The sequence below is a fragment of the Haliotis rufescens genome, unplaced genomic scaffold, assembly GCF_023055435.1.
Source record: "Haliotis rufescens isolate VD_foot unplaced genomic scaffold, xgHalRufe1.0.p SCAF_1, whole genome shotgun sequence".
In the NCBI taxonomy this organism is placed as follows: domain Eukaryota; kingdom Metazoa; phylum Mollusca; class Gastropoda; order Lepetellida; family Haliotidae; genus Haliotis; species Haliotis rufescens.
In genome coordinates, this window is record NW_025963779.1 from 40,965,116 (window position 1) to 40,983,984 (window position 18,869).

At 37.9% G+C, this 18,869-nt stretch overlaps 3 protein-coding genes across 5 annotated transcripts in view; 1 reads left to right on the forward strand and 2 right to left on the reverse strand.

Moving 5' to 3' along the window:
* LOC124121063 overlaps positions 1-3,561 on the reverse strand; it is a 172,986-nt gene extending 169,425 nt beyond the window's left edge. For 2 of the 3 annotated variants that reach the window (XM_048396524.1, XM_048396522.1), the window contains exon 1: positions 3,456-3,561. The gene's annotated coding sequence lies outside the window, so the exon portion shown is untranslated. Of the gene's footprint in view, positions 1-3,371 lie in introns of all 3 variants that reach the window. The other variant, XM_048396523.1, reaches the window with a different exon arrangement.
* Positions 3,562-3,983: 422 nt separating this feature from the next.
* On the forward strand, positions 3,984-14,985 carry LOC124121065 (anaphase-promoting complex subunit 11). Its single transcript, XM_048396525.1, has 3 exons — positions 3,984-4,018; positions 13,182-13,300; positions 13,647-14,985. The coding sequence occupies exons 1-3, from the start codon at positions 3,999-4,001 to the stop codon at positions 13,760-13,762; spliced, it is 255 nt and encodes an 84-aa protein (XP_048252482.1). The 5' UTR covers positions 3,984-3,998; the 3' UTR covers positions 13,763-14,985.
* Positions 14,986-16,391: 1,406 nt separating this feature from the next.
* Positions 16,392-18,054, reverse strand: LOC124121077. The gene is made up of 2 exons (XM_046484031.2): positions 17,133-18,054; positions 16,392-16,908 (listed from the first exon to the last, which is right to left on the reverse strand). The coding sequence occupies exons 1-2, from the start codon at positions 17,287-17,289 to the stop codon at positions 16,625-16,627; spliced, it is 441 nt and encodes a 146-aa protein (XP_046339987.1). The 5' UTR covers positions 17,290-18,054; the 3' UTR covers positions 16,392-16,624.
* Between the last annotated feature and the right edge of the window lie 815 nt (positions 18,055-18,869).

Consider the following 18,869-nt stretch of genomic DNA (forward strand, 5'->3'; position numbering starts at 1 on the left):
CAGATGTATTTACATGAACATTATACTTAATAAATATACAAAACAATGGTAAGCAATGTTTCTGGGAAGGTGAGAGACAGGAATTCATCTGGTTCTAAATATAATGCACAGTGACAATTCAACTTCACACTATACAATCAGTGCATCATACTATAAAAAAGGAATAGATCTCTCTCTCTCTCTATATATATATATATATATTATTTACAAACAACAGGAGTGAAATTATTTCACAAGTTATATTAACATTTCAGTGTACTTTACTTCTGTGGTATATATATAAAACAGAGACCATATAATCTAAGATCATTTAGATCATGAACATGCTAGATTTTAAACATGCCTAAGCTAGCAATGCTCAGTCAAATTTAGAATTTTGCATATTGTGTTAACAAATCACTGATTTAGCTTCAGAAATCCTTAAGAAATACATATCATAGGATGGTTTTTCTCCCACTTGTCTGATTATCTCTCAGAAAAACTCTTTTTGACACCACCGGGAGAGCCAGAAATTTCATTTTGGTCTAAAAAATGGCAACAAATGAAAAAGGGGAACATTTTAAGAAAATGTTTATTTGAATAAAACCATAATATTTTAGTAGCATAACAGCAGTAATCCAGGGCCAAGTTTGGTGCATATTCATCTAAACTGAATTTTGGGAATAGAAAAATGACTTTGAAATGTGGCGAAAATGTCCATTTTGGGGGTTAAGTTAATAACTTATGACACATCTGAGTTTCCAGGCACCGTTTCTAGTACAGCATCAACTGTGCCTGTCAGTATGGATTTGAAATGTCTTACCTACAACAACAAAATATGAAAAGAAACATAAGGAGTCTGTATTAAACTTTCTTTTGTCTTTCAACAGTTCTTCACAGTACTCAAAGTCATTTTTCATGCTTTTTCTCTTTTTGTGCTGCCTCTTCCAATGTGCAAATAGAATCTTCCAAAGCTTCAGTTGACATTTTGATATATTCCTTTGAAGATTTCAGCTCTTGTTGGTTGTATTCAAATTCCTTCCCAATTTTCTTGACTTTTGAAGCATTTTTGGCCAGGCCGGTTTTAGTTTGAGCATGGGCACTCTTTTCTCTCCTGTTAAGGCTGAAATATTTTCCTCTCATATTTGGCTTAAGGGTTTCCAATTTGTCTCTTTACAGCAAATTCATCAGTGGCTCTTTTGAATTTTCTTTTTAAATTGTAATTTTCCCTTTCTAGAGATATCATTTTTTCTTTCTTGTTTTGCATTAGTGGGTTTAACTTGCTTACTTCATCCTTCAGACCTTCATGTCCAAGGCCTTACAATGTCATAATATGACCTTGTTCTCTCAGGAGTTTGTACTGGCACAATGAAATGCTCAGCTCTATATTTTTCCTTAACTTGTCCTTTTTTCCTTTTATCTTCTTGCTGTATTCGGTGAAACTTACTCATTAAGGCATTAAAATTAAGCTGCTGAAGGGGAACATTAAAAACCTGTCCAACCCACGTAGCAAACATTTGACGGTTTCTGGGGGCAAATTTGTGAATTTTAAATACTAACCCATTTGTTTGAAATTTAGTCGGAGCTACACTCACATCAAGCTGTGCTTTCATGCTGTCAGTAAGTTGCAACTGTTCAATTAATGGGAACATTTTCCAAACCTTTTCTTTGCTTTTTTATATGCTATGTTTCTGGATCTTGATCTCAGCAATGAAAAGGAACCAGACCCACTACTACTGCTAATACTGCTGAATTGAAAAAGTGATGCAATGTTTCTCGTGAAGAAATTTTTCGCTCACTAAGTTCACACTCAAAATTATCATGAAGCCACTGTGCAAACTTATTATTTTCTGCCAAACACTGAGCATGAATTGATGTTACAGATTCACAATCTCTCAATTTTCTGTAAGTATCAAGAAGATTATTCCAATCATCCGATTGGTGTTCAATATTTCATACAAGTTTACTGTACTTTACATTAATTAAAACATACATTTAGTTACTTATTGTAACACACATACATGACATCTTAATTGTTCCTCCTACCTACGTTAAAACAGGGTTATAGCTAAAACGGCACCTCAGCAAAACGTCACCTGGCGAAAACGGCACCGATTGGCGAAAACGTCACCTCGCCTCAGGCGAAAACGGCTACTATTGCCTGGCGAAAACGGCACCTTATGTTTTTTTAACCTTGATAAAATAAATGATATTAAATAACATGGTCGCTTGCAAACACCAATAATTGTGAAATGTTACAACTAGCTTACATTAGAATTTAGCCTCTACTCCAACTATAATCCAACTCAACTTATTGTGAAAACATAACATGCCTTGAAGTAAAATAAATGAAATTAAACTCACATCGTCTCTTACAAACACTAATAATAGTGAAATGTTTAAACAAGTTTACAGTAGAAATTAGCCCCCTACTGTCCAGGACATTTTTTGTGAGGCCAAGAGAATATCCTCCTGGTAAATAGAGGTGCCGTTTTCGCCTGTCACATAGTAGCCGTTTTCGCCAAATGCGGTGCCGGTTTCGCCAGAGAAATCGGTGACGTTTTGCTGAGGTGCCGTTTTAGCCTGCACCCGTTAAAACACATGACATTGACAATGTGAAATGGTTCAGCCTGACAGTTATTTTAGTATTTTTAAAACTTTAAACTGTCAACGCAAAAAAAAACCTCAATGTCATAAATATATTCTCCAATACAACATTCTTACATATACTGCCTCAAATTACGAGGATTATTAAAAACAAATACTGTAGTGTTTGTGAAACATGTCCGAAGGGAAGTAACTGCGTAGTTATGTAAAAACTGCATACCGCTAAGTAGGGTGAGGTCCGATTTAATTATTTTTTGATATATTGTCCCTTATTAATTACGTCTACAACACACTGAAAATTATAACAAATGATTGCAGAAGAGAATAAACCTATTTACAATCGCGTATTCAGCTGTTTTGATAGTTTTGAGAATAACTGTTGACTTCATCAAAGTAACTCAACTTCGAAGAACATTCTAAAAATAGCAGCTTACGAACTACGCATGCAACCTTTACCCTAGTTTGTGATGTACGCTGATTTTCCCGCTTTCTGCGTTAATCAATGAGTTTAGAGATGGGATTTTGAACCGACCCTCCGAGGTGTGGTTAAACCAGCTTTGGGAATAATTGCAGGAAGAGTTACCTGCTCTTGCCATGAGCATTGCTACCTAAGCTCCAAATTCGCTTACATTTTCTGATTAAAACATCTTCAGATATCAGGACTTTTGTGTGTATGTTGTGATATCCAAGCCATCAATATGATGGTCTTGGATATCACTACATACGCATATATATATATATGTCAATCTATTTTGATTTTAAACAACCGCATTGCAATAGCCTACCCATCACATTTCCTTTTTCACCGGCTTGCATCAGGTTCTAAAAAAGGGTGATATCGGATGACGCGAAAACCGATTTTTTTTTACCTATTATCAATATTCTTGGTGTTGATTAGTCACAGGTCTATGTAACGCGTACAATTCAGATATTTCAGTGCGTCTGACTTTCTTTTAACGATTCGCATGGACGCTGACATTTTGAAAGAGTGACTAATTATTTCAATTTTCATTACCATAAATTGTTTGCCTTTTTTTCAATCTTGTCGAAACACTTATATACAATTAATCATTTTACAATAATTTTTATGTTTTAAAATATTTTCAAAGTGAAGTAATATTTTGATGCTAGAATACGCGATGCAATTGATCTGTTTGCATACAACATCGATTTCTCCCTAACCTTCAGGGAGAATACATTTAATTAATATGCGTACAGATAAGACGTTGAAACAAACTTACAAATCAGATACCTTACGTACTAACAAATATTTATACCTGAGTTTATTTACTTCTTATCTCCATTTACACGGTAACTTGGCAATTTTCGAAATCTCGTTCAAATATTTTTTGGTGTAAAACTATAAAATTGGAAGCCCCCCATCCGTTCTTCCGCAAAGCGAGCGCCATAAGATGAAGGTGAAGATTAAAAGTAGGTAAACTTTTAAGTCTGTGGATAATCAAACATGTTGGTAACACACTTTTATACAAGTCGTAGATATTTGTCACTTTGGACTATTAAAAACTATACTAATCACATTCAATTTGTAGAAAATCATTGATTAAAATACAAATGTCCACATTCATTACCGATGAACCCTCGTAATGTCTGGTCGTGAGACGGATGCATTGAATTCGTAGACACATTTTACAGTGAATTCGTAGACAAACCGGGAATGAATTCGTAGACACATTTGCTACATTGCAGTTGAATGATAATTAGTATCCTGAGCCGTGTCTTTCACTTACCTCAACAACATTTTAAGAATTGAATGACAATAGGCTAATTACTCTCCTCTTTCAGTTAGTTCAACTGTTTTATTGTCACCAAATCTAAAAAAAATATGCACTGCCTAGCCATCGATGAAATACTACTTGTCTTAGTTTGCTACTTTTCTACATTACTTGTAAGGATGCATCCGAATGTGTCAAGTAGGCGCCCTTATCTTTAATCTAGATGTCCAATAATTCATATCATTGGAGGGTTCCCATTGGAGAGAGCGGCCTACCTTTAGAATACAGTACCACAAACATTTCAAACACGTGACAATACCCTATGACGTAATTTGTAGTATTTTGTTGCCAGTCACAATGCCCTGTGACGTCAGCCCGTCAGGGGTCATCGAGTGTGCATAAGCTCCTTCCAGTGATCTATCATCTCTACGTGAAATGTCATTGAATACGCCAAGCAGTGTGGAGAATTTTGAATATTTGTTTACTAAATATATCCTGCGGCGGCGCATTTTATAGCAAGCGCTAGTTTACGAAAGCACTTTTATTTTTTATATATTTTTTATTTAGTTTTTCTCGTAATTCAAGTGGCTAAAATGGTTATAAATGGGAACTAATATACATATAATATTTTTTCAGTTCATTAATTTTCATTATTATGTCCAAGAATGCAGTTTATTAGGGATATTATATTGGCGCTGGACACATCCTTAATATCACTAGTGTTAGGGTAGGTTACCCCAAACTCTATCCTTTAGCCCTTGGATCCCCTTTACGATCAATCACCCCTTTACGATCCTTAGGGTTAGGAACCCATTTAGTGGCTATTAGATTACCCTAACTCTGTCCTTAGCCCTTGGATCCCCTTTACGGTCAATCATCCCTTTACGATCAATAGGGTTAGGTAAATCTACCCGTTTAGTGGCTATTATAGATTCTATAGCGGCTCCTAATATTCTTCACACTAAAACGTCGAGTAAAAAGGATGAAATGGTTTTGTGTCGAATTCTTTGGCTACTGGAAACTGTCCTGGAACATTCACACAAGCCACTTTCACTGGCTACATTTTTTCAGTACTGATTCAAAAGCGAACTCACCGTTGTGTCGTCACTCATGCACATGCCTCCCTGGTTCCTTACTATTATCCACATCATCCTTACAGTGTTTCCTACCACACTTTTCTGTCACAAAATCCACCTGGCGAATGATTAAATACCATGTCATTCATGCGTACTCACGAGTTCGACGTCTGACGTCTGACGCCTGTAGCGGTTTTCAGTTCGCACCATATCGGATCATTCCTCGATACTCGGTATCTTGTAGATTACGGAATGGGATGAGTGTGCTAAATGGCATCGGGATAATTCGTAAGTGTCTGTAGACTAAAGTCACGAGACACCATGCCTACCCGTAACCTTCGCAAGTGTCCGTCACCTATTCGACCCTTTTCGTTCAGTTCCGTAACTTCGTTGGCATGACTTTGTAAATTTGCACTTTGTTTCACAGTGCTGACGTAGCTCAGTCGGTGAACTGTCGGGCTAACAATCCAAAGGTCGCGAGTTCGCGTCCGACGGATTCTCACAAAAACTTGTTGCTTGTGACCTATGACAGAGACCGTCCTCACAAGAAGATGTGGTACTGTATTCTAAAGGTGCACCGAGAGAACATATCACAATGATGAAATGATATTTATGTCAAAGTATACATTCGTTGAGAATTGTCTGTACTGGTTACTGAGACATACACATGCTATATTGTTTTCATTGACTGAAATACTCAGGCTTTCGTAATATCACCAAATATAGATAGATAGATAGATAGATAGATGAGAGAGATGTAAATGTAAATAAAATCAAAAGGGACAATTTGTTTTCTCTAGGGACAATACTAGTTGCTGGTCCAAGATGAGCTGTAAACTAGCCATCTTCCTGACGCAAGAGAGTTAAATGACTATAAACGTCCAGTTTTCACCCTTGCCGAACTAGGCTGGTATTATGGTGTTACGTTTTGGCTGGGCTAAACGAGTCTATGCATAGTCCAATCAAAATCGCTCACCGAAATTGAAATCCGGTTTAGTAAACTGTCAAGCAGAGTTCGGTCGATTGCAGGATTTGCACAGCATCTGCACCGCCAAGTCATCAACAGATATTTTCCAAATCTTTTCAAGTTTTTAATCAAGGTGCTGACGTGATTTGATGCAAGACCCGTTTATCACAATATAGATCTTGATTGTCCATCAGATCATCTTGACTGGGTGGCGCAATTTTGTTTGAAGCAAATGCAAGTGAGAGGAGAGGTGGAATCTGATTGGTCCATAGGAGAGGCATAGAGGGGACATAACTCGTAACAGCCACTGGTGGCGCTATGATCAAGCCCAGGAATTCCAGCCTAGTTCGGCAAGGGTGGAAACTGGACTTTTAAAGTTAGTTAACTCTCTTGCCTCAGGAAGATGTAAACTAGCTGGATCTGAGCAATTGTGTTGAAATATAAATAATAAATAAATTAAAGCATTATAAATAAGCATTAAACTCACTGACATATTTACTCAATTGCTTGCTACTCCTCAAATGAACTTGACTGCTTTCTATTTAGCTCATCTATATATGTCCTTTTTTTCATATGCCACACCTCAATGATCTCATATAATTTGGGTGATCTAAACAGGGTAAGTACTGTTTGAATTCCTATCTTACATCATGTACATCAAAGGCCCTGACCTTTAACTTGCTCACCGGAAAAAGGTTGAAGTGAGCTTATGGCATTGGGTGTTTTCCTTTGCCTGTCAGTCCTTGGTAAACATGACACCTCTTATGAAACAATAAACAGGACTCCAGAGGTTTTTGTTGAGCCACTGAGTATTTACTCATTAGTTATCATTCACATCGGTATCTATAGATAGTCTTTTTGTATCCCCTGCTCATCCAAATCCGTGTTCAAACATAATATCCGACCATAATGCTAGCAGTAGAAACTTACAGTTTAGTCAACTAGTCCTTATAATGATAACATATCATGATATAGCAAAACCCTTAAAATTGGCATATTTCTACTAGTCGTGATACCTTAACTGTTGGGCAGTTTGGCAAGGACTACAGGACTAGTGCCAATGCATTAGGGGCTGGTCATGTGACCCTTTTTGGAAACCATACAATGTGTTATAGATATATGGAAAGCTCTTGGAAATCTGCAACAACAGTATCGCTAAAATAAATCAAATTACCAAAATAATGACTTCATGGCCATTTGAAGTTTTGCAAAAATCAAAATTTTCGCTGATTTTCTTACTGCCTATCATTAACTCCTTACACATCAAGACTAATGTAAAAAAAACCTAACAGTATTGTATCTGCGGAGAGAGCAGACCCTCGTCAGTAATCTCAATACAGACAAAGAAATGTGCATACATTTAAGATATTTGTTGTAACTCCCGTCTGTCCTACATGTCCTAAGGATATACTATTACTCCTCTGAAGTCTAGTCTGTTGGGTATGTTTTTTAACTTATCCTGCATTACTCCTTAATGCATTTATTTACTGAAATGAAGCTGTGCGGAAGTGGTGATGTCACCGAATGAATCCGAAACCGAATGTTACTGCTTGTCACCAGACAGACGTGTTAATAATTGGTCTCAAACTTGTGGCTTTAGTTCTGTGGTTGTGCTCTGCTCCCACCTAAATATCATCTGCGATGGAGGGAGTATATGTTTCTATATAGTCATTATGCTTGTATTTGTGTAAAAGAATATATAAATTGTACATTAAGAGACTATGTCTTTCTCCTTTACTTTTTTGTTGTTCTAATTCACCATCTTGAATTTGATAATGTGTCTCGTTTCTCGAGGCAGTCAGGTTTTTTCAGTTACTGGCTTGGCAGTTAAAATAATAACCTTTAGCTGCAAATTGGCTTAGCGAGTGGTTTACGCCTGTTAAAATAAGTGTTATTTGTTATAATAAAATTATTTGTTTTATTTAAACTTTGGTTTGTCATGTTTATTTCTCAGTCTTTGCAAGTTATTTTTTCAATACAACATTTACCTTTTTGTGTTTATATTATGCTTGCATTTTGTATTATTTGCTGTTGTAAAATGTCTGCTAAGAATCTTCATCCACGGTGTCTGTATTGTTCTCGAGTTTGTACATCAGAGTTGAAATGTAACTTTTGCTCCATTCTCTGCCTGTCAAGCTTTAATAGGTACAGCCATAAGGCTTGGCTCGGTAATTCAGTTTCTAGACTTTAGCGCACACTAATTTCTTCTACTGTTTTTCACCTGGACGTCCTCAAACATGTCAAACTCTAGTTTTGCTTTTTATGGACATGATTGAGCGAGTAGTACTGATCTGCGCAGATGTTGCGCTATACAATTTCCTCAACCTTGTGTAATCAGGGTTTATTTAAATTGAGGACTACATCTGAAGGTATGCCCACCACTGTAGTGTCTGATAAGATGCAATAAGGTGTACCATATATCGCTGTGTATAAGGCAAGTTTTTCGTACCTAGAATTAGGGGGCTTATACACAGGGTAGAAGATGTTTTTTTCCCCCAACACAAAGACATTACTGTGAGCACGTAACATCGGAAATACAATGTCAACAAATCCATACTGAAGTACAGGGGATAACGAACTTAAGTGGATAGAGAATGGATTTATATATATCATAATAAATGCCATACACTGACTCGCTGAAAAGTCATATTTGTTGTAGTTTGACTATTATATGTCAACATAAATTTTCGCTATCGGGAGTGCGGGAGCATCGACAGTGATAGGTCAAATTGTTCCATAAAAATATCCGGCAATAGCGATCAGCTGTACCAAAGTGCTATGCTTATGGTTATTAATTAATTTCAAATATATATATAGTAAAGCTGTAACTAAAATAACATGATATTGGAATAAATTATTCCTGATAAAATAATAGTTTCAGATTCAGATTCTTCAGAGTTATATTATTGGGTACTTTTTAACCAGATCACCGGTAGATTCCGAGAAACAACGTGTGCATAGCTGATTGCTGCTTCCGGCTTAGTTTACGAAACAATACACACGGTAATCTTAATCTTTGCATGTAAAACAATGCCTAGCAGAACAGGAAATACAATTTAATCAGCAAATCCTCATGTCTAGTGATGTTTTATCTCAAATTTCACCAATGTTGACCAAGTTTAATTGTTATGATCTGCAGGGTTTGACAAATACACCGGCCAACTGGACAAATGCTAGTGAAACTTGATCTGGGCCAGTAATTTTATATTTATACTGGACCAGCTGGCTATTGAAATAATATGGTGTACCAATCGCTTTTAGTCAGGTTAAAACTCACTTGATCTTTTATTCAGTCAACAAAAGCCGTACATCAACTTGTCTCTGCCAACTACCAATCTTAGTTACCTCCCTTATCGAGACCGTAACACCATGTATAAAATATCTGTAAACTGGCTATTTATGTCCGTTATGATGACACCTCTACATAGGAAAGTGAGAGACCAGTTGTTAATAACCAATAAATTCCATCAAAGCAAACAGGAAGTGATTCATGTGACCAATCAAATTAATGCTACTTTCTACGCTTCACATACCGGTATTCTGTAATGGCCGTCACGTCCGAAACCGCTTCATGGAATTTTTTAAAGCCACTGCTGCAAATTGAAAAGCCCTGTGAACCAACACAAAGTGCAAGGAAGAGGGGAAGGACTTTCCAACAGTCGTGGAAGCTCAACTTTCCACGGTTAGAAGTGCATGAAACAAAGTCAGTAAAGTCATGAATAAAATGACTAACTATATTGACAAGTGTTTGCTCTTTTAAATTTCTGAATTTCTGTTGGACTTGTAACTTAATATCTAGGGCAGTAGTTTTTATTTCTTACTGGCCCAGTGGGCTAGTGTTTAGATAAGACATTTGTCAAACCCTGATCTGTTCCTTTCCGTGAATTCACTGAAGGGATACAATGTGATGTTTTCTTCAGAAGACAGACACATTTTTATTGCAGATGTAGGGATTGTGTATGCGCTGGTGACATGCTTCATTCTGATTCACTTTATGGACGGGGTATATAGATTAGCATCAATTTCTCGGGGGGGGGGGGGGGGGGAGGCTCTCGCCTTATACGTGGGGTCGCTTTATAGACGGCAAGATGCGGTAATGCAGGATAAGTTACAAAATTTTGTAAAATCTAAATATTTTTTACATTTGTATACTTATCCTGCATAACTAGGTCTAAGGGCCCACCCGTCTCAGACCTGACTCCCCATGATATCTTCAGATGAAATTACATGTGACAAGCAGTAATATGAAGATTCAATGATGTCATCAGTTTCGTTCGATCACATGGCAGCTGTGTAGGGTCGGCTTCGCAACTGGTTAGAACATTGTTTTCAGCAGCCTAGACCTCGCACAGCCTCCTTTCTGTTAAAAGGTAAGCAGTAGAAACTAATTTTACACCAATGATACAGTGTTTACCTTTACCAGCATTTTACCAGTAAAATGGGCCATGCACAGGTACAGGTCCAAAATATTGTATGTACCAGTCTTTTTAGATGCTGCCGATCCAGTGAACCAGTAAATTTATAACTCGACAGAAACACTGATGACGATATTAAAAAAAATAATCTCGTTCAGTTGATTCCTAATTTGCATCTGTTCGTGTGGTGCTCCAAGTGTGTAATACATAGACTCACAACCGCCATATACATGTCCAATTAACAGTAAGCAAGATATGTTGTTATGCACTATTCATGCATTTGTGATGGTACCACAAGTGGGGCAAGATATGCTCACCTTTTTGCAAACACCTGGTATCATCGCTATTTGCTAGTGATTAATAAACACGTGCTCATGATATAGTCAGAATAGTTATATGGCATAAGTTGATCTTTACCTTCATGTATTGTTGTGTATGTATCAATGTGTTATTCAGTTTGCATGCAGAAACTTCCATTATTGCATTTCATTGTTCACCCTTGTGTCATGAGTATGACCCGATGTTCCAAGTAAGTTAGACCAGTTCAGATAAGTTACAGAGCAGTGTAGCCCTAGTTTTAGCTCACCTGACTGAAAGTCAAGTGATGTTGCATGTTGTCCGTTTGTTTGTCTGTCAATAACTTTCACGTTTTCGACATCCCTGAAACTGCAGTTAATGGAGCACAAGACACAACAAGGTGGGGTTGCCTTCAACTCAGGCCACTGCAACCATGCATCAACTTACACCAGCCCAATGTCATAGTTCCCTTTGAGGCCAATCTCAAGACATACCTCTGAGGTGGTGGACAATCCAGTCCTTTGTCTTTGACGGAATCTCTTTAGAGAGTTTGTTCCCCCTCAACACTTATTTGTTGACATGTCTCTACAAAGTTATCAACCTAGGGGATGTGGTCAGTGGTCAGACTGCACATCAATAGTCTGGAATTCTTGGCAGTAATATGTGTTATATTCAGTTATGGAAATGCCATTTGATCAATCACGTACGTCAAGACGATTGCAGGGTCTTGGAGGTACTGTTGGTACTTATGCAGCAGCTATCAACTCTGTCCTGGGAGCATCTAGAGTAAAGAAGATTAGCACTGCTCCAGAGAAAACAGCGATGCTTAAGAGTTTTCTCCTTGAGGGAAAGAAGCACTGCTTCAGTCATCCTGCATGGGATCTCGGGAGGGTTGTACATTTAACCACCACCCCCTATGAGCCACTAGGAGCAGCAATCCAGATGCATGTATTGGCGAGGTACATGCATCAGATGTTACACAGTTTGATGGGGCCTCATGGGAAGGTGCGTCTTCTTGGGACCTCGTTCTCAAGTATCAACAATTGGGCCATGAGAACAGTCATGTTCACAATGTCATTTCTGTCTACAGTCTCAGGAAAGGAAGATAAGGATGATCTTTCTGCTCAGTCCGGGCTTTCAGACTTTACCTTGAAGTTATGAGGCCTACAAGAAGATATGTCGAAAGGAAACAGCTAACTCTTCCTTTGGTGCATTACAACAAGATGGAGGTCTCCAAGAATACCATGGCATTATATAGCTAAAGGCAACCGGCTTGCCGGCATATGGACATTTATAGGATTGGATCCACCTCTTACTCAACCTGCACGAGATTGGAGCGCTGGCTTCCACTATGGCCTTACATTCTGTCATAGAGTAACAGTTTAAACAAAAAGCCACTCCCCGTGATTTCCACTTAAGCATAATAACTGCTCCCTTAGCAGGGAATTCTGGGAACCCTCGCGACGGCTGCTTCCGCCATGAATGTAAACACTCAAGAAGAGTAAATACATGTACATCTTGACTATCCCTCTAATACCGGGTTGTCTTGTTTATTATATGATTGTATGTAGTCTGGGGTTACCACACATTCCAATTGTTCCTTCACAATAGGTTGTATCAGGATAAGAAAAAAATTGCATACCCATGAACCCATGGACGAAATTGAGGGTTTAAGGAGAGGTAACTCTGATTGGTGATCGGTGACCTTGTGGTGAGCGCCCCCAGGCAGAGAGACACGTTTAGGTCCTGTATTAAGGGATCGCAGAAAGAGGGATTTGCAATGGGTTGTATCAGGAAAGGTATTTTAAGGTATTAAAAACAATTTGATCCTGAATATGTCCACATTATTTCTTCATAAGCTACAGAGCCTTGTGGCTGTCTTATTTACATTTGGAAGTGTCTTCAAGTGACCTACCTGCATCTATGCATATATTGTCTGGAAAATCTGTAACTACAAAATGAGATTGGCCACGGGGTTTTTTTCTACCTTTTTTTTCAGTACGTTTTACACTGATCTTGCACTTTCTTTGTGGATTATTTACATGTGGAGAGAGATATTTCCTGTCACATTGATCAATGCATGATCCTAGTTATGTTATATTTTCAGCTGGACTGCAGTGGCAACATGGCGTTGGGTGGCAAATGATGAAAACTGTGGCATATGTAGGATGGCCTTTGATGGCTGCTGCCCTGACTGCAAGCTCCCTGGAGATGACTGCCCTCTTGGTGGGTGCTCACACCAAACATGGCATGGCTCACATGCAGCCACAAATATCACATACATATCTCAGGCACAAACAATGTGCAATTATAATTCTTCATGTGTTGCTATGAAATATAAATTACTGCTCATGTATTCTGGGTTTTTTTATTTATGTGATTATATGCTAACTAGAGATTTTGACTGACATTACAAAAAATAAGACCTAGAGTACCTAGGTTCTCACAGGTGTTTCATGGTCGATGTGAGCATGCTGATTGCTCCTATTATCAATATGAATATTCAGAGCTCTAGCCAGCACTGTTAACATGTGATCTGCTGTACTGATTTATTGTTTGTTTCCTGTTTCAGTGTGGGGCCAATGTTCTCACTGCTTCCACATCCATTGTATAGTCAAGTGGCTCAATTCCCAACAGGTGCACCAGCTCTGTCCAATGTGTAGACAGGAGTGGAAGTTCAAGGAGTGATGCACACAGCTAGGAGTTGGCTGAGCTCTTACACACACATCATAGACATACTCATTCTGCTGGAGGTTCTCCAAAGACAGGTTGTGATAATGATGCTGGTTCCAGAATGATGGATGTATGTTGGATCAAGATGAGTTGTATAGCACCAGTGTGACATTAAGTGTTGAAGGGATGGAAATTGTTGTCTTTTCCACTTTGCTTGTACATAAATTAATAGTAGTAACTGGTTATTTTATAATAAAGATTTGTGTAACTAACTGCTGGATGGATGACATAAGGAGCATCAGTGGAGCGTCTACCTAAGCATCAGAGAAGCATCATCTGACTGTGTGTAAGAATCAGTGAGGCATCCAACTGACCTTGTGTAGGCATTAGTGAAGCATCCATCTGTACATGTGTAAGCATCTGTGAACCATCATCTGACTGTAAACATCAGTGACGCATCCATCTGACCATGCGTAAGCATCATCTGATCATGTGTAAGCATCATCTGATCATGTGTAAGCATCAGCTGACCGTGTGTAAACATCAGGGAAGCATCATCTGACTATGTGCAAGCATCATCTGACTATGTGTAAGCATCAGGGAAGCATCATCTGACTATGTGCAAGGATCATCTGACTATGTGCAAGCATCATCTGACTGTGTAAACATCAGTGAAGCATCCGTCTGACCATGTGTAAGCATCAGCTGATCAGCTGACTGCGTGTAAGCATCAGTGAAGCATCCGTCTGACCATGTGTAAGCATCAGCTGATCAGCTGACTGCATGTAAGCATCAGCTGACTGCGTGTAAGCATCAGAGAAGCATCTATCTGACCATGTGTAAGCATTAGCTGACTGTGTAAGCATCAGAGAAGCATCCAACTGACCATGTGTAAGCATCAGCTGACTGCGTGTAAGCATCAGAGAAGCATCTATCTGACCATGTGTAAGCATCAGCTGACTGCGTGTAAGCATCAGAGAAGCATCCAACTGACCATGTGTAAGCATCAGCTGACTGCGTGTAAGCATCAGTGATGCATCCATCTGCAGAGCTGTCAACCTAAAATGTTTGTAGGAATTGAGATTCCTGTTTAAGCTGGGGTCCAGGGCGGCGAAACCCCCCAGGAAAAATTGTGTTTTTAAGTTTTAGATTTAGACACCTTAGATTCATTGTTAAGCCAGCATTTCTGTTTTCTGTAATAAACTAAAACAAAGAATTAAATTACATTGTTTTCCAGATATCAACATTTAAGTTGTCAATACTATTAACAAACATACAAATTAATGTCATTATTGCATAAAACACAAAGTGTTTAACTGTTTATACATTTCATGATCCAGACTAACAAATAGACTATTTTAATAATAGTATGTTGAGCACACAACATAAAAGCAACCTTATAATTATTCTTCATAGGATTAAAATACAATCACCTTTAACTCATCTCTTCACACAATTGTCCCTTCATTTTCACATCAGTCATGAATTGCAAAAAACATATTATGCATCAAATGTAACTAATAATATTTCTGTCTTTTTCTACACTTGATTATTTACTTCTTAGAGTGAAGAGTGTTGTATTGTATTGTAGCACTTTTTGCTTTAACAAGGATTTCCTTTGGTGGTTCCCATTTGTAGCAAAGTGGTGATGACTCTGGTTGTGCCATCTTGATGGTAATGAGAGAAGACAATGTTCAATTCACTGATAATGGGTTCCTGAAGTCAGTTTTGTTCTTTCGGATCATGCTAAACACCATCTCCTCTCCTGCATTTGAATGTGGAATAACAAGCACAAGTTTCGCCACCTCACTCAAAGCACCAAACTTTGGGCTACCACCTGCAAGTCTTACACTTGACAGATATCCCCAGATGATATCCATTCTGTGGAATGATCCACCATCATCATCTTTTACCAGTGACTGATCCCATATGTCATGGGGTATATCACTTTTATCAAGAAGTTGATATTCTGTGAATTCTTCTTGCACTTTATTTGCATGTTGTGCAGTTTGATAAGGCAGTAGATGTTCTTGATAAAGAAAAGTACATCTTCAAAGCATGCCTTTCCCCTCTCTTCAAAATTGACAAATCTTGCATACTGTAAGATATCATCATTGTCCAGGCATGGTAGTTTCTTGACAGTTTCTGTTCCTGCCATCTCAAAAGAAGCGATCTCCTTCTGCCTTCTGCCAAATTTCTGCCTTTCTCTTGGAGAGATGTCCCCTTCTTCTTCCAATGACTGGATCTTTTCTCTGGTCAGCAAGCCAATGAATATTTGCTCATCAGGGAGTTGATTGTCTTTTGGGGTGAAGTCAACATCAGCTAATACAGGAGGGCTTTCCCTGATGACATCAATCTTGATGAATTTTCCTAAAAGTTTCTTGAAGAAGGATTGCATTTGTGGATATACTGCATATATGCAGGGATCTTTTCGCTGAAGAAATCTGTTGAATCCAGTGAAGAGAGGAAGCACTGACTGGTAAAACAATAAGTTTACTTCTGTCATGGGATTTTCATAATGACCCCTCAACCGATTGAATCTTTCTTGGAGCTCATTAGCTGATTTGAAGTAACTCCTACTTCCCTCAAACAATTCCAAGTTCCTCTCCACAGCTCTCTCAAGACTTAACCATCTTGTGTTAACATTTTAACTATAGTTTTGTAATCTGTGTCGCAGAACTTGCAGAAATCACTAAGGATTGTCTTTCTTTCAGTCGATTTGTCCAACCAATAATAAATGTCCACACAAAAGTCTTCCACATCAAAGCGAGTCACTCTTTGAAAGGCTTCTGATGCTCTGCAGGCTATATTGTGGACCAAATGACATTGACATCCACAACCCCAGTCACCCTTGACTTTATACTTTATACTATACTTCTATCCTAAGTTGACTGATATATTGTCTTCACCAAATGCAACACAGTGATCCCAGGGAATTCCATATTGTTCTATTTTCTCATTGATCTTATCAAATATTGTTGCTGCTTCAGCTGAATTCTCCCCAGATGTGCAGCACATATCCAAAAGATGAAGTTGAACCTTGCTTGTGTTGACATCATATATCCTTACAGTAAGGGGATTCATTTTCTCCAATTCAGTGTCGTTCAATCCATCCACAGCAAGAGAGCAGGGCTTGTTCTTCATCATCTCAATCAGGGTACCTGCAACAAAAGGACAAAATACCTTGTTTTTCAATCCTGAATGAGGCCTACATGAAAAACATTAAACCAGTCTATCATTATATCACATTTGAAAGAAAATTCTGTAACATGTACTGTATTACTAGTTATATGTGTTTAGAGAAAATACTTTAATATTTATGAAAAAAGTATTATGCGATTGATATTGAGAATATAACTTTTTATACTTAAGGTATCAGACATACCTCTAAAATATGGAGCAATAGCACCATTTATCATACAGGTTGTTTTGGTCTTTGCTTCTGCATACTGTTTTGCAATCTGAGAATCTGGGAAAATATCTGCAAAAACTGGACTCAAATTGTCAGCTGTGGCAAAGGGAAGATTATGCTGGGCAATCATATTGGCGATCTTGACTTCTGCACGGATGACCTGAAGTCACAGGGGGGAAAAATAATCATTAAATAAAATCATCAAGATAATTTTATACTGAATATATCTTTATGTTAACATCCTTTAGAACAATTACTAAAATTAGAAATATATCTAATATTTTTTTTCATTTAAAATGTTAAAAAAATCTTTTTTAGAATATAAACATTTATCAACTATGTATGGAATATCATCATGTCAAATATTATTACAATAACACAATTATGACTAAAAGTGTATCACACCACCACAGATTATGACATAAAGCAAAATGTTAGAACAGTGATTGAAGAAGATTAATAATTGAAAACAACCACCACAAATAATTAGAGCTTTTAGATTTCTTTGAACACAGAGGTAGATATGTAAGTGTCAGGAAAGAAAGTCAAAACTATTCTACATCGAACATACCAAACAGTTCATGCATATTTTCTGTAATGCAAACATCACATCATAATTAATAGGAATAATCATTCATAACCATATCAATAATTATTTTTAAAAAACACACAAGTTGTTAACATGTGTTCTCAAATAAAATAATTTTGAACGATGACAAAATGCAAAATCAGAACAAAAATAATGAACTCTTACCTTATCACTTCTGGAAGCTTGAGTGACAATGAAGACAGAAGAGAAGACGTTGATGATTTGATTTTTTCCAAATCTTTGAGGGGCGGTCGGGTAGCCTAGTGGTTAAAGCGTTCGCTCGTCACGCCGAACACCAAGGTTCGATTCCCGACATGGGTACAATGTGTGAAGCCCATTTCTGGTGTCCCCCGCCGTGATATTGCTGGAATATTGCTAAAAGCAGCGTAAAACCATACTCACTCACTCCAAATCTTTGTGAGATTTTCTTTGAACATGAATTTCAACATCTTGCATTCCCTGATGTTTGCAACTTACGCTTCGGTTACAAACTGTACATCGGAAATGACTGCTGCTGGCTGAATCAGCAATAATGCAAGCATACTTTTTCGTCCGTGTTTGACTGAATTTCGAGTCATACTTGGCTGCACCTTGATATAAATTGGATATCTTTTTCCTTTCAGCTGGGTTTCTGCCTTCCGAAGCAAATTCATAATCACTCATCTTTTCCTCTGTTCCTAGGATATACATACACGTTGTGATCAACAACAAAAAAGTGAAAACTGAAACTAGTGCGAAGACAAAATATGTAAAGGTTAATTTCATTGGCCAAGTGATGGCCAATCACAGTAAACAATAAAACTTTGCATTGTGGAATAGGATGGTTTGATGCGTTAAATTAGTGAAATGTAATTCCAAATTACTTTTTAAAAACATTTGTCTCAAGAAAGATCATGTGTAAGCATCGTCTGACTGTGTGTAAACATCAGAGAAGCATCATCTGACCGTGTGTAAGCATCAGTGATGCATCATCTGACCATGTGTAAGCATTCCGTGTGTTAGCATCGTCTGTGTGGAAGCATTAGCTGACCATGTGTAAGCATCCAAGAAGCATCCATCTGACCTTGTGTAAGCAACAGAGAAGCATCCGTCTGACCATGTGTAAGCATCGTCTGACTGTG

Coding starts and splice junctions, on each gene's coding strand:
- LOC124121077 (XM_046484031.2), bottom strand. CDS start 17,289: ATGATTGCCCAGCATAATCTTCCCTTTGCCACAGCTGACAATTTGAGT. Junction 16,909..17,132: donor TATTGCTCCATATTTTAGAG/GTATGTCTGATA, acceptor CTTTTGTTGCAG/GTACCCTGATTGAGATGATG.
- LOC124121065 (XM_048396525.1), top strand. CDS start 3,999: ATGAAGGTGAAGATTAAAAG. Junction 4,019..13,181: donor ATGAAGGTGAAGATTAAAAG/TAGGTAAACTTT, acceptor TTATATTTTCAG/CTGGACTGCAGTGGCAACAT. Junction 13,301..13,646: donor TGGAGATGACTGCCCTCTTG/GTGGGTGCTCAC, acceptor TTCCTGTTTCAG/TGTGGGGCCAATGTTCTCAC.